Consider the following 13654-nt stretch of genomic DNA (forward strand, 5'->3'; position numbering starts at 1 on the left):
AAAAATTATTTTTAATTATTAAAAATCCATGGAAAGGGTCTGGGGATATAGCTTAGTGGCAAAACACTTGCCTAGCATGCATGAGGCCCTGGGTTCAATCCCCAGTACCGGAAAATATGAAAAGGAACAATGTAGTTTATAACAAAGAATAAGCATGGGTTGGGGTTGTAGCTCAGTGGTACCGTGCTTGCCTCACACATGTGAGGCACTGGGTTTGATCCTCAGCACCATGTAAAAATAAATTTAAAAAGTAAAGATATTGTGTCCATCTTAAAAAAAAAGAAGCAGCAGCAGCAAGCTGCCTTTCCTCAAAATGTATTAAGCAAATGACCATAGATCTTAACACCAGTGTCATCCTTAAGCGTTATTTTTTATTTAATTTGAATCTTTGGTTTTAGGACAGTGTATATCAAGATTTACAAACCGAAAAGTACCCTATTGTGTCAAATTCAATCCTGATGAAGATAAACAAAATCTCTTTGTGGCTGGGATGTCTGATAAAAAGATTGTGCAAGTAAGTCTTTTCCTTCAGTATTTTTATTAAGCTTTCTGAGCTTTATGCTGTATCAAGGAGTGGAATACAGAATGTTAGCACATTTAATATTTGCTACTTGTAGGGATTACTGATACTCTGTTAGTATCTATTAGTAGAAAACAGTCAATTTATAAAAACATCTTAGAGATCTTTTTCATTTCCACTGTCCAAAATTATATCTCTGTTTTTACCTTTGCTCTTGTTTGCTATCCAGTGGGACATTCGAAGTGGAGAAATTGTGCAGGAATATGATCGGCATTTGGGAGCTGTCAACACCATTGTTTTTGTTGATGAGAATAGGAGATTTGTGAGCACATCTGATGATAAGAGCCTAAGAGTTTGGGAATGGTGAGTTTCCATCAGTAAAATATCTACTGCTTTGGCTAGGCACGGTGGCACATACCTATAATCCCAGATACTTGGGAGGCTGAGGCAGAAGGATAGCAAGTTTCAGGCCAACCTGGGTGATTCAGTGAGACCCGGTCTCAAAATAAAAATTTTAACAGGTCTGGGGATGTAACTTAGTGCTTACCTAACACACACGACTCTAGTTTCAACCTCCAGTACCAGAAAAAGAAAAGAAAAGAAAATCTACTGCTTTATACAAAACAAGCAATTTTTAAAATATGTAGCCAAAGACAAAGCCTGATAATAGGCAGTTATTTAAATATTTTTACAGCTGTGATCCTGGCTTGCCAATCAGTGTGTTAACTATTTAAGTACCCACAATTCAGACATAAACTCTAAACAGGCTGTCTTCACAGTTTTTGGATAATCTTTCCAAAGAATACTCAACTGTAATAAATATCCAAAGAATATTTACTTGAGTGCTTGTCATATAGTGATGATAGACATTAAATTGTGCTATCTTACATTGTTTATTAGTTATTTTATTCATCTTTGCAAAATAACTGGCTGATAAGAAGTAGGAGCCACAAATATATAGGCTATATTGGTTATGTAGGGATTATGCCTCAGAAGAAACTCAAAGAAAATACTCATTATTTCTCTGTTCCTTAAATGTCTTTTTTTTTTTTGATTATTCAATATTGAAAGTTGTCCCATATCATCATCCTTGTACAGATGTTTTAATTATAGAATATAATCAGACTATATTGGTTACTTTTGCTTTCCTAGGGGAAAAAAAATCATTTTTCTAAAGTCCAAAATACTGAAGCTAGTTTCATTGACTGTCATAGATCATGTTTTATAATTTAAATATAAATATTATATTATTATAAATATTATATATTTTATAACTTAATATAATTAAGTTGTAAAGAAATACATGATAATCTTTTGGTTAAAATGAATGTGTAGATGGAACCCAGCTTATTTTTGTAGCCATTTATGAAGCATAATTCAACTATGATTATAGCCTTGCAAGGACTAGAAAGTGCATCTTTCTACCCTCAGAAGTTGTTACACTTTAGGAAAGTGGGAAGTTTTGAATTTGATTTCCTCCTCAGTGTACATCCTTTTGGAGAGCTGAGTAGGCCCTAATCATTGTCAGGACAGTTTTAATAATTGAAGAATTAGCACTCCTCACCACTACCACATTTATCCAAGTTATTCCCAACTAGTAGAGTTGATTGTACTTTGTAGTTGCATATAACATCACTCTTAAGGTCCATGGTTTAAGACTGCCTCATAACTAAAGCTTTCTTACTTAAGAAATGATGTTTCTTATAGAGAATCTAGATATGAACACCAAGTTTTTTGCTTTTGTTTTCTTGAGAAAAAGGAAAATAAGTTTTATTGCTTTGCTAGCAAAGAAGAAACCCAGGGAATTCCTGTCCCAGAGGCTGTGATTCTGCCCATCAGGGGGAATAAGGGGTTATTAAAGAGGTGATTCAAAAGGAATCCTGTTTGGAGAGATTAGGTAGGGAAAATTAGGGAGGGGAAGATTAGGGATGAGATCAGGGGGAAGAAGATCAGAAAGGAGAGATCACATCAAGAAGAGACTTATTTTAAAAATAAGTCTCAATGGCAGAACAGCAGGGGCTATATATTCAAAGCATAAAGTGGATGACTGTCACATTTTCCCATTGTGAATTTCTTCATTCCATTTCTTTGGAAAAATGGACAATGACATCTCCAAGCTGCAAAATTGAGGGAAGTGACCCAAAGTCCTTATTCTCTATTCTGTCCGGTGGGGCATGGACACTTAGGGTATTTAGCATCAGGGCAATTCAGATATCCATGGTAGCCATTGGTGGGTGGCTGGAAAAGGCATACATAGAGCAGGGATCATATAATGACAATAGTAAATAAGATAGCAAAGCATTACTTTTTTTGTAAGCAATTAGCACAAAAGCAATTAGTATTTCAGATTCTGAAAACCATGAAGACAGTAACTCATTAAAGCATAAGAGAAGATCTGACATGCCATTTGGACACCAAGTTTTACATAAGTCATCTTAAATCATTTGCACAGTCTCTTTCTTTTTTTAATATTTATTTTTTTAATTATAGATGGACACAATATATTTTATTTTTATTTGATGCTGAGGATCAAATCCAGAACCTCACGCATACTAGGCCCGCGCTCTACCTCTGAGCCACAACCCCAGCCCCAGTACTCTTTCTTAAACATACATGTTTTATTTCATGTATGTTAACAGTTTGTTTATACTTAAACATTTAGATGTTTCTACCTTCAGATGACATTTCATTTCCCTTTTTAAATGTAGAGTGGTGTAAAACAAATCGGTAAATATTTAAATGTTAGTGTTTTATCCCTCTCAATACTGCTAGAAAGTCATGATACTGTTTTGTTACAAATAATGACATCCTTGAGATTTTCAATTAACCCTGACTTAATATAGTAGTTGTTGTTGAATCATTAGTGCTGTTACATTTATGGAACCCTTTTTATATGCCAGTCACTATCTATGCTAAGTGTTTTATTTGAACTCTGACTTAATGTACAATCTTATGAGATAGGTACTTTTTTTATTCCCATTTTCTGTAAAAGAAAACTGAAACAGTTTAATTGATTTGCCCAAGGTTATATAGGACAGGAAAAGGCCAGAATTCAAACTTGGGCCAAACTGATTCCAAAACTTGAGATCTTAGTTATATTATATTCCAAAACTCGAGTTCTTAATTATGTGGCTGAGCAGTTAGATGAATGAAGGAACTGATAGAGAATGTGAGGATCAGTCTTGTTACAAAGGCAAATAGGAAGCTCAGGATCCCCAGAAGTCTTATAGCCACCACCAAGAGTAATTACTAATGATACTGGTGGCTTGCGTAGAAGGGAGGTCATCATCTCCTCAAAGTGAGAGCTGACCCCAGGAAAATTAACAGCACCAGGGCCTTTAGACAAGTGGTGCTTACCAAGCTTATCTTCCCTCTTCCTGCTTAGAGTAGCATAATGAGGAAAGAAAACAAACCAAAGGAACCTTGGCTTTCTTAAACAGCACAATCAGAAACTAAGACTATTATGTAGTTCTGAAGGAGAATTGGAGTTTATATTCAATATTCAGCAAATATGGCATTTTAACTCGATAAATGCATGAAATGTCATTGTCATGTTTTCTCCCAAAGGTATTTATTTCTGTAAAATACTTTTAAAAAGAAATTTTACAGAGGTTGATAAACACTGTTTATCTTTTATTTTTAAAATTTTGTAGACTTGTTACTTTTTTTTATGAATACATTTCCAAACTGAAGATTATTTGAAGATGAGTTACTAGCTTATTATACTGCATTGCAGTATCTAATTAGAAAAGTGTTGGTTTATTAAATTTAACTATGCCTAGCAGACATTTCTACTAGAAGTAATGAAGACCACAAAGGAGTTCAGAGTCAATTGTTGTTCTAAACTTTGTTGTACCAAGATTCCTTAAAATAAAGGTCCATTTGATTTTTTTGTTTATGTATAGTAAAACATTGATTAATATGAATCTGAAATACGGTCAATTTAACTTAGAAAATGCCCTCATTTTTCAATCCATGACATAAAATTTTTAGCAACTAATAATAAATACAAGGAGGGAAAATACAAATTCTTTTTTGACCAAGGCTTTTTTTTTTTTTTTTTTTAGTAGCTGTCAGATTTCACTGCTGCCTTAGAGGTCTGAGATTGGTGATCTGACAGTGTTATTCCCCTTTTTATGCCTGGGATTTTTTTTTTTCCCTCTAACCAAGACCTGAAGAGAAGTTTTCTCTAATCATTTGTTTCTTCTTTCAGATGGCTATATAAATGGATAGAGAAAACTCTTACATGAAACAAAGTATCTTGTTATCATTATTATTATTTTCTAGTTAATCAAAGTATTAGAACTTGAATTGTAACTTGAAATTGAAATTGCTATTTTATTTTTGTTTTATTCATCAGATTATATTTCCCAGATATTACTCTGTTAAAAAAAAATAAAATTCTTATGAGAAACAACAGGATCAAAACGCCTTTTAGAATTATGATATTTTTTTAATATTTTTTTTAGACTTTGATGGACCTTTATTTTATTCATTTATTTATATGTGGTGCTGAGAATCAAACCCAGTGCCTTATGCATGCTAGGCAAGCACTTTGTCACTAAGCCACAACCCCAGCCCTGATATAATTTTTTATGAAGAATAGTAAAAATGAAAAAGTTAGAATTTTCAATGGTTTTAAATTTAGGTGACTGGTTTTGCAAATTTATTGGTTTTGTTTTATCCTTTGTATCACTCACCTGAAATTTTTTGGTTTTGTTTTTAATGCTTTTTTTTCCCACCATACCCTTTTGAAATGTTCAGCATATATTTTGAAAATAGTCTAGGTATCAAGCACTTAATCTCCCTAGACTTGGTCATTATTTCTAGATGGAATAGACCAGTACACGGATCCGTATAGCTCTGTCTGCTGTCTGTTTGCATTGCTGAGTTAAAAGAACATTCCTTGTAGGCTTGCACAGACATCTTGTTTTGACTTACCATAGTACATTTTATGATGAGTTATTAAATATAACAATTTTTTTAAAAAAATATTAAGGTCAAAGTTGAATTTTCAGAGTTTGAAAATAAAATATTTCATGGAAAATCATTTATAAAGTAAAAAGCTTTAATAAGCAAAACAGTATCATTTTGTGATTTTCCTTCCTCCAGAAAGTTTAATGAAAAGGTTTAATAAATATATCATTTCAAGAGTTTGCTTTTACTTTAATACTATACCTCCATTTCAGAGATAATTTTCCTGCTAAAGGTTTTATTGTCTTAACTACTTATTCTGATATGCTATTTTTAAATTTTAGGGATATCCCTGTGGATTTCAAGTATATAGCAGAACCCAGTATGCACTCAATGCCTGCAGTGACTTTGTCTCCAAATGGTAAGTTTATACATAGAATGTGATCTTAAATGAGCTCCTAAAACGGGATAGTCTAATTGCTATTTTCATAGGAACTTTGGCCATTCCCTCCTGGGGGAAATTTATTTTAGTATCATATAAGGAAATCTTTTCAATATTAGAAATAATTCCTGGTTTTCATATGTGAGTCACCTCACCCACTCTCTTGTTTTGAAAAAATAAACAGTTTTTAGGTAACATTGACTGAGCATCTAAGAATTCTATATGACTAGGGTTTTGTTGTTGTTGTTGTTTTAATCTCCCAATAGAATCAGGTTCATTAAATTATTTAATAAGCTCTTTGCTTTCAAGAGGATAGGGAATTTTGGTCTGAGTTACTCTAATGAGAACATCTTAGCAATTTATTAGGATTTTCTCAAGTAAAAATATGAAAAAGATAAATTATTTAGTACTGTTTCCTATTCAATAATCCATTGTCTTTTAAGTGAAATATAATTTGTGCTTCAGACATACTGAAAATATATTGATATGATTATAGCTCTACATGAGGATATTAAAGTAAAGGGTCTGAGATTTGGGGAACATCATCTTTGAAGCCACTGTTAACTCACATAACTACTGTAAGTGTAGAACAAGGTCATAGAGACAAAGAAGAGTCTATTCCTCCATCGGTACATCTGCCACAGGCAGAGTGAAAATAGTTATTAAGTGCCCTATCATTCTTCTGAGAAGAGCAACCTTAACTGGATCCTACTTTGGTAATCACAATATTATGTACTTTTCTTATCATGTTCATACCCATCTTGAACAAGGTCAGGGTTAGAACTTTTCTTAGTAATGTTTACAAATGTATAAGACACAAGTAAATATTGTAGTTTAGGATTTAAGGGCTTTGAATCCTGGGTACAGAAAAGCACTTTTAAAAATAATTACTGTAATTTTGTTAATCATATTTTTTGGAGCTGTTTATTTGATAATCAGAGATTTTCTTACCAGTGTGATCTTTTTTATTTCATACTTGTCAGAAATAGGTTACATTTTTCCTTGGTTCTGTTATCTGTAGCAACTACAAATTAATTTCATTTTATAAATTTAATTTGTTCCTATTAAAACTAAGCTTGGAACTTCTGTGTTTCCTTTTATTTGAAGAGTACTCAATGATAATAGGATCATAGGAGCAGAATTCATTACTTAACATATAAATAACTCTTGACAGTGACATATTTTTCACACTTAATGGATAACATGGTAAGTTTTTTTTCTAGTATAATAAAGTATTTGGGAACAAAAAATAATAATGACAGCAAACATATTTAAAATAAAGTTTTTATTTTAATTTTTTTAGTCTTTCTCTAAAATGTGTCATTTATTGACTTTACAGGGAAATGGCTAGCATGTCAATCAATGGACAACCAAATCTTAATTTTTGGAGCACAGAACAGATTCAGATTAAATAAGAAAAAAATTTTTAAGGGACATATGGTAGCAGGCTATGCATGTCAAGTGGACTTTTCACCAGACATGAGGTAAGTTTAAATCTTCTGATTTATTCTCATGTTCAGATATATGATACCTAAACTGTCATGTACAAGTAACAATACTTCAGAAATCATTTTCACATATTTAATTGTATGAGAACGTGTAATCTATCAAAATGCCAGATAAAAAGGCAATAACAAGTTATGAAAATTATATTTTGCTTTTCTTTAGGTTTTACTATAGGTTTTATCCTTATATTACTTAGACCTGGTGCTGGGGATATAGCTCAGTTGTGCCTGTCTCTCATGCACAAAGCCCTGGGTTCAATCCTCAGCACCATAAGATAAAAAACAAAAAACCACACACTATTACGTAGGCCTGTGCCCTTTAACCACCTATAAATCGCTGTCTGTATCAACAATGCTTTATTTTCTCTTTGCTTTTCTAAGCTGGCTAGGAGTATTACAATTAGTGTATGACTATGATTGAGTGAATACCAGAAGAATTAATTCTATATGATAATGTTGAAGGGAAAAACTTTATTGTAGCTTATCTGCACTAAAAACTGAAATCCAGCTTTTGAATATTTCTAGATCACACTTAATTCATGAAGCCTGCAGTCTTGTTAAGAGTGAAATTCCATATTCCTTTCCCCATTCTTCATTAAAATATATAAAAAAGGTAGAGATAATTCAGAAATCCCTATAATTGTGCCTTAGATTTCTACCTGTGACTCAATCTTAGATTTATTCAAAGGATATTGAAGATAGAAAGTAATTATGAAGATAGTAAAGTTCTCTGTGATAGAATGTGTCTAGTATGTTCACTGAATGTATGTGAAATTGGTTCTTCTACACTATTTTGACTGTTCAGAGACTGTTATGTGTCATTTATTATGGCCCCTGGGATTCCCAGTGTTCCCAGCTAAAAATAATTTTCTACTCTTTGATTGGTAGCTCAATAGGGAAGTATTTTTGTAGAAGTTCAAATTATAGACTGCTTCATGTTCTACCTTATTATTCTGAGTTTTGTATATTTACCATGATATTTTTATGTTAAATTAAAAAAATGAGATCTGCCTGTGTTCTTCATCCACTTCACCAGTTGAAGGTATTTGAAAAACAATAATTTTGAATTTTTCTTCCTGTTGCAGCTATGTGATCTCAGGAGATGGAAATGGAAAATTAAACATTTGGGACTGGAAGACCACAAAACTCTATAGCCGCTTTAAAGCTCATGATAAAGTGTGTATAGGTGCAGTGTGGCATCCTCATGAAACATCTAAAGTCATTACATGTGGCTGGGATGGTCTCATTAAATTGTGGGATTAATGGGATTAGTCCTGAAACTATCTAGGATCATTTTTGATCCAATGTCATATTTAACTATATTTAATTATTAAATGTGTTGAATGACAACTTGATTTATACATAATGTTTTCCTTATGAAGTTGACCCATTGTTTAAAAAAAGCTTTATAAATTTGCTTCATTTAATTTCATTGGCAACTTTATTTTGTTGTTTATAGATTTTATTTATACAAAGAACGACCGTTGACTATTCAATGAGTAGTTGTTGTTGGCAGGCAGTTGGGGTTTGTCCCCATGGCATTACTGAAAAGATCTCTTTGAGGTCAAGAAAGAATCCCTAGTGGTTTAGGGATTCTAGGGGAAATAATGTAATTAATGACTCCAAAAGGTACCATATAATTACCCATTCAAAAGGGCAGTAAAGACCAGGGATGATATAATTTAATATGTGTTTGAAAGAAGGATAAAACCACCCACAATTACTGTTCCCATTCTTTTTAGTGTGTCAAGTTCTAATCCTTTGGCTTCATGGGTTCCACTATTTTTTATGACATATGTTGCATATTTTTAGTTGTAGGTCACTAACCTTCTTTGACTGTAGCATTCCTCTAATTTTTAACAGTGTAAAATAAAAATCAGCCCAGAATTCTTTTCTCTACTTTCTAACTGATCAGTACAGACAGAGCTATTATAAGCAAAGAGTTATATTATTTCTGAAGATAGAATTCAACAGAATGCACCAAGGCTTTGAATTTCATTACTATTCATTCTCAGTAAGGACCTGGCTACACTTCCAGAAATCAGGATCTCCTAAGGTCATTGTTTCACCAATGTTACTACTAAAATACTCCTTCTAGAATTTAAGGTATGAGGGCATATTCCAAAATGTCAGTTTGTAATTTCTTTGAAGTTATGTTTTGTCTTTAAAATTATTCTGATTTTACATACAACCCAACTTTTTAAGATTGAAAAATACTAAACTTCTTTCAAAATCTTTGAAAAAAAAAATAATGCTACAAGGTGGCTAGACTTTACCAGTTTGAGAATAAAAATTTCAGCTTATGAAATCAAGGTAGCCTCTGAAATATAGTAGCTATAGTACTTAAGTTTTTCAAGCCCTTTCTCCTGTTTTAAGTCTATATCAGATTGGTTATAGCTATGCAGAGTACTGACTTGAAGAGCAAAATCATGTTGAATGTTGATAACCTAAGAGCATTAAGCTCTGAGTCATGTGCATGCTCCTTTCCCTTAGAGAGCTTCCATTTTTAAATTTAAAAATATGATCAGGCTCTGTAGCCACATACAAATAAATTTCAAAGAAGAAAATAGTAAAAGAGGATAAAGATGAAGAAGGTATAGTTTTTGATATACAGGCACACAAAGAGATAGAAGCACACTGCCTAGATCCTGCCATTTTTGTATCTGCCCAGGAAGGGTGGCAAATAAGAGGAAAGAATTCAGACAAGACCTTCCCTTAGTCCCAATCACTGGTAAAACAAATGTGAATTATTGAAATGTGACGGGACAAAAAGAATTCATACATTTAAACTGTAATTCAGCACCAGTATTGTATATGTTACAAATCATAATTTCTTAATCTGGATTTATTCTATTGTTTTTTGACTGTTTCTAAACTAAGTAACTGTATATAAAAGTTTTCTCTTTTTTGAAAAGATCCTATTTTTGAATAAAACATTTTTTTGTAGACAGTGTGGTTGAAATATTCTTTGTTAGTTTCCTTGTAAGTCTGAAGTCTGTTGAGACACCAGAGTAAACCATTTGAAGATTTAAATGTGTCGTATAGAAAAAATATGATGCTTTAGTTGTGGGTGCAGTATACTTAGTAATATATTTATTCTAATTAAATGATAAAAATACAAGGCAGTAAGTACCCTTAGAGCATTTAGTGGTATGCTAGGTCATGGTTACACCCAATTTTAGTGTACACAAACAAATGGGGTTCTTTTCTAGCATTAAAAACAAAAAAGTCTCAAGATTATTTTTTCACACCAGGATAGATTTCCTTCCTAAAAGTTAGAATAAAAGTGATGGTTTAGCAAAAGATGTAATTGAATGACATTCAATATTGAAGCACAAGCTGGGGATATTTTGTCTTAAGGAAACAAATTTAAGATAAAGAACTGTGAGTAGCATCAAACAGGCTTATTTCTGAGTAGAAACATGTAGTTTCTACTACATGTGTTTCTTTTTTTTTTTTTTTAATTTTTTATTGTTGGTTGTAAAACCTAAGAGAAAACATCAACAGTGAAGTCTTAAACCCTTGAATGGCAGCCATAAAGATCACACACCAAGAAATTACAGAAGCTATCCTCGAAGACTAGTGTGAACTGATCATCTGCATCAGAATCACCTGGGGATTGTGTTGCTACCCAGATATAAAATTCAGAAGAAAGCAATAGATAGTTACAGGAGCCATGATGAATTCAGGTATGGGGTGAAGTGGCATCCAGGGCACAATATCCATCAGTAGTCTTAAATGTGGGTCTCAAGGTGAAACCTGGGTAACACTGATGCCATATTTCATCAGAGACATGTATTTTTTAATTTTTACATATTTGAATAGGACTACAGTTAAAATCAAGGCCAGCATTCCTAGTGAATCATAAAATAATTAATTAAATACAGAATAAACAAAGCAAGTACTAAGGGTCCTGAGAGGAAGAGAAGATCCAATAGTAGGAAGCTGTCTATCACAGCATTTGGTTCAGAATTTATGTTATGAAATGTTGGTTTAATCTGTGAGTAATAAACTGAATGAACTAACGAGATAACAGTAAAAATTAGATGATTGATACATAGATAAATAGATATAGACAAACACACATTATGAAATCCCTGGGAAGCTTTTCTAAAATGCACAATTCTTGTTTCCAAGACAGACCTCCTAAATCAAAGTTAAAACTTTTGGCAAAATTCCCAAATGATCATTTAGCAAGATTGCACTAAGGATGAGAACCACCTGAAATAGAGACCCAAATTTATCTTATACATTTAAAAATCTAGACTATTTGAAATACACAAAGCCATAGAGAAATTTAGCTGGTCAAAAAAATATATGTGCGTGTTTATGTTTATACCTTCTACTTTTCTAAACCTAAACACTACAATTTTGTCTGGAACTTAAGGGAATAGAAATAGAATAGAATAGACTTACAGCCAAAACCCCTGGAATGGCTTCATATTTAATGGCAATAAGTTAAAGAGATAACTCTCTGATTCTATAGCTTCCTATAACTGCAAGAGCTGTCTTCACATGAATTTTTAAATTCCCCACTTGCCTCTCTCCAATATCCAGCATTTTAGATTTTTAGATGTGGAGGACTATCAAACATTTTATGTTTTATGAATTTATGTTCTAGTACAGTGCTGGCCAATGGAAATATGTGGGTCATATGTATAATTTTAACTTTCCTAATAGCAGTTTTTTATGGGGAATTAATCTTATTAATATGTCTGACTTAATATCCAAAGTTTTATTTCAGCATGTCCAATTATTTTAAAAATTAGTAATTTACCTATTTTTTATACTAAGTCTTTGAAATTCAGTATATATTTTATACTGACATTCATCTCAATTCAGACACTAAATTTTTATCAAAAAAATTATTTTTCATACGCATATTTACCTCCCAAGTTGTTATAAATATAATTTTTTTCTAATAACTAAATCAAATATAAAATTTTTAATTTAAAGTAATCAAAGGAAATATTTAAAATGAGTGGAGTTCAATGATAAGCCACATGCTTTGCAAATGTGAGATCCTGGATTCAAATCCCAACACTAACAAAGTAAAATTCAGTTCCTCAGTCAGCCACATTTTAAGTGCTCAATAGCAAAGATGTCTAATGGCTACCATATTTCATGGTATTATCCTAGTGCCACTTTTTTACAGAAGAGCTCAGATATTCAATTTTACTGCCTCATCTGCTGCAAGATATTCTAAGGTTAAAACAGCTCATAAAATAGCTTTTTTATAGGAAATATAAATGTTCACATTTTTCTGTGCTATATTTTGAGTAGTTTCCTCAAATCTATCATCCAGTTCACTTTAAGGTCTCTTCAGCTGTATCTAATCTGCTCTATAATCCATTTGGTTTCTCATTTCAGCAACTATTTTCCTTTTTGGAAGGTCTATTTGTACTTGTTTATATCTACCTATTCTTTTTCATAGTGTCTTATTTTGTTAATGTTTCTATGTAGTTTTTTGGGAAAAATCATGTTAAACTGTTTATAATCTCAAGTACGAGGCTGAAAGTTCCCATATTCCTTATGTTTGTAAGCTCTACCTCATGAGGGACCATTTTCTTTCCTTACCACTTGTAATGTTTTGTTATGAGCTCATCTTAGCTGAATCTTACTTTTCTGAGTAAATCCCTGTAACCTGGATTGGTGAAATGTCCCTTCAGAGTGGTTTTACATCTGCTCCTATTATGTACCCTTGAGGTATCACCCCTAGAACCAGGTTTTTATCATAATTTCTCAGCTTATGGTTTGGCTCACCATATGATTTAAGACAAATTCAATTATTGAACTTGAACAGGCCTGAGGTTTTGGTTTCTCAAGAGAGACGTTTATTTGGACTCAGAACTAAAGTGGAGATTAAGCATCTTTGTGCTGTTATGGAATTTTAAAATTTTTTTATTCTAATTATACATGATAGTAGAATGTATTTTGACACATGGAGTATAACTTCTCATTCTTCTGATTGTACATGATGTAGAATTACATTGGTTATGTAATAATTTATGCACATAGGGTAGTAATGTCCAATTCATTCTCTGTCTTTTCTATTCTCATTCCCTCTCCCTTACCTTCATTCCCCTTTGTCTAATCCAGAATACTTATATTCCTCCAAACCACCCCCACTCCACCCCCACCCCCCACCTGCAACTATTGTGAATTAGCATACACATAACAGAGCAAAGGCCTTTGGTTTGGGGGATTGGCATATACATTGGAGAAAAGATAGCCTCTTCAACAAAATGGTGCTGGGAAAACTGGAAATCCATA

The 13654-nt window shown here is 32.5% G+C and overlaps 1 protein-coding gene across 1 annotated transcript in view; it reads left to right on the plus strand.

Moving 5' to 3' along the window:
- Cdc40 (cell division cycle 40) overlaps positions 1-10329 on the plus strand; it is a 44253-nt gene extending 33924 nt beyond the window's left edge. The window contains exons 11-15 of the mRNA XM_048800346.1: positions 399-514; positions 750-883; positions 5779-5855; positions 7216-7360; positions 8467-10329. Of these exons, the coding sequence (XP_048656303.1) occupies positions 399-514; positions 750-883; positions 5779-5855; positions 7216-7360; positions 8467-8644 (650 nt within the window). The 3' untranslated portion in view covers positions 8645-10329. The remainder of the gene's footprint in view (positions 1-398; positions 515-749; positions 884-5778; positions 5856-7215; positions 7361-8466) is intronic.
- The last annotated feature ends 3325 nt before the right edge of the window (positions 10330-13654 follow it).

This window comes from Marmota marmota, unplaced genomic scaffold (assembly GCF_001458135.2).
Source record: "Marmota marmota marmota unplaced genomic scaffold, marMar, whole genome shotgun sequence".
Lineage (NCBI taxonomy): Eukaryota > Metazoa > Chordata > Mammalia > Rodentia > Sciuridae > Marmota > Marmota marmota.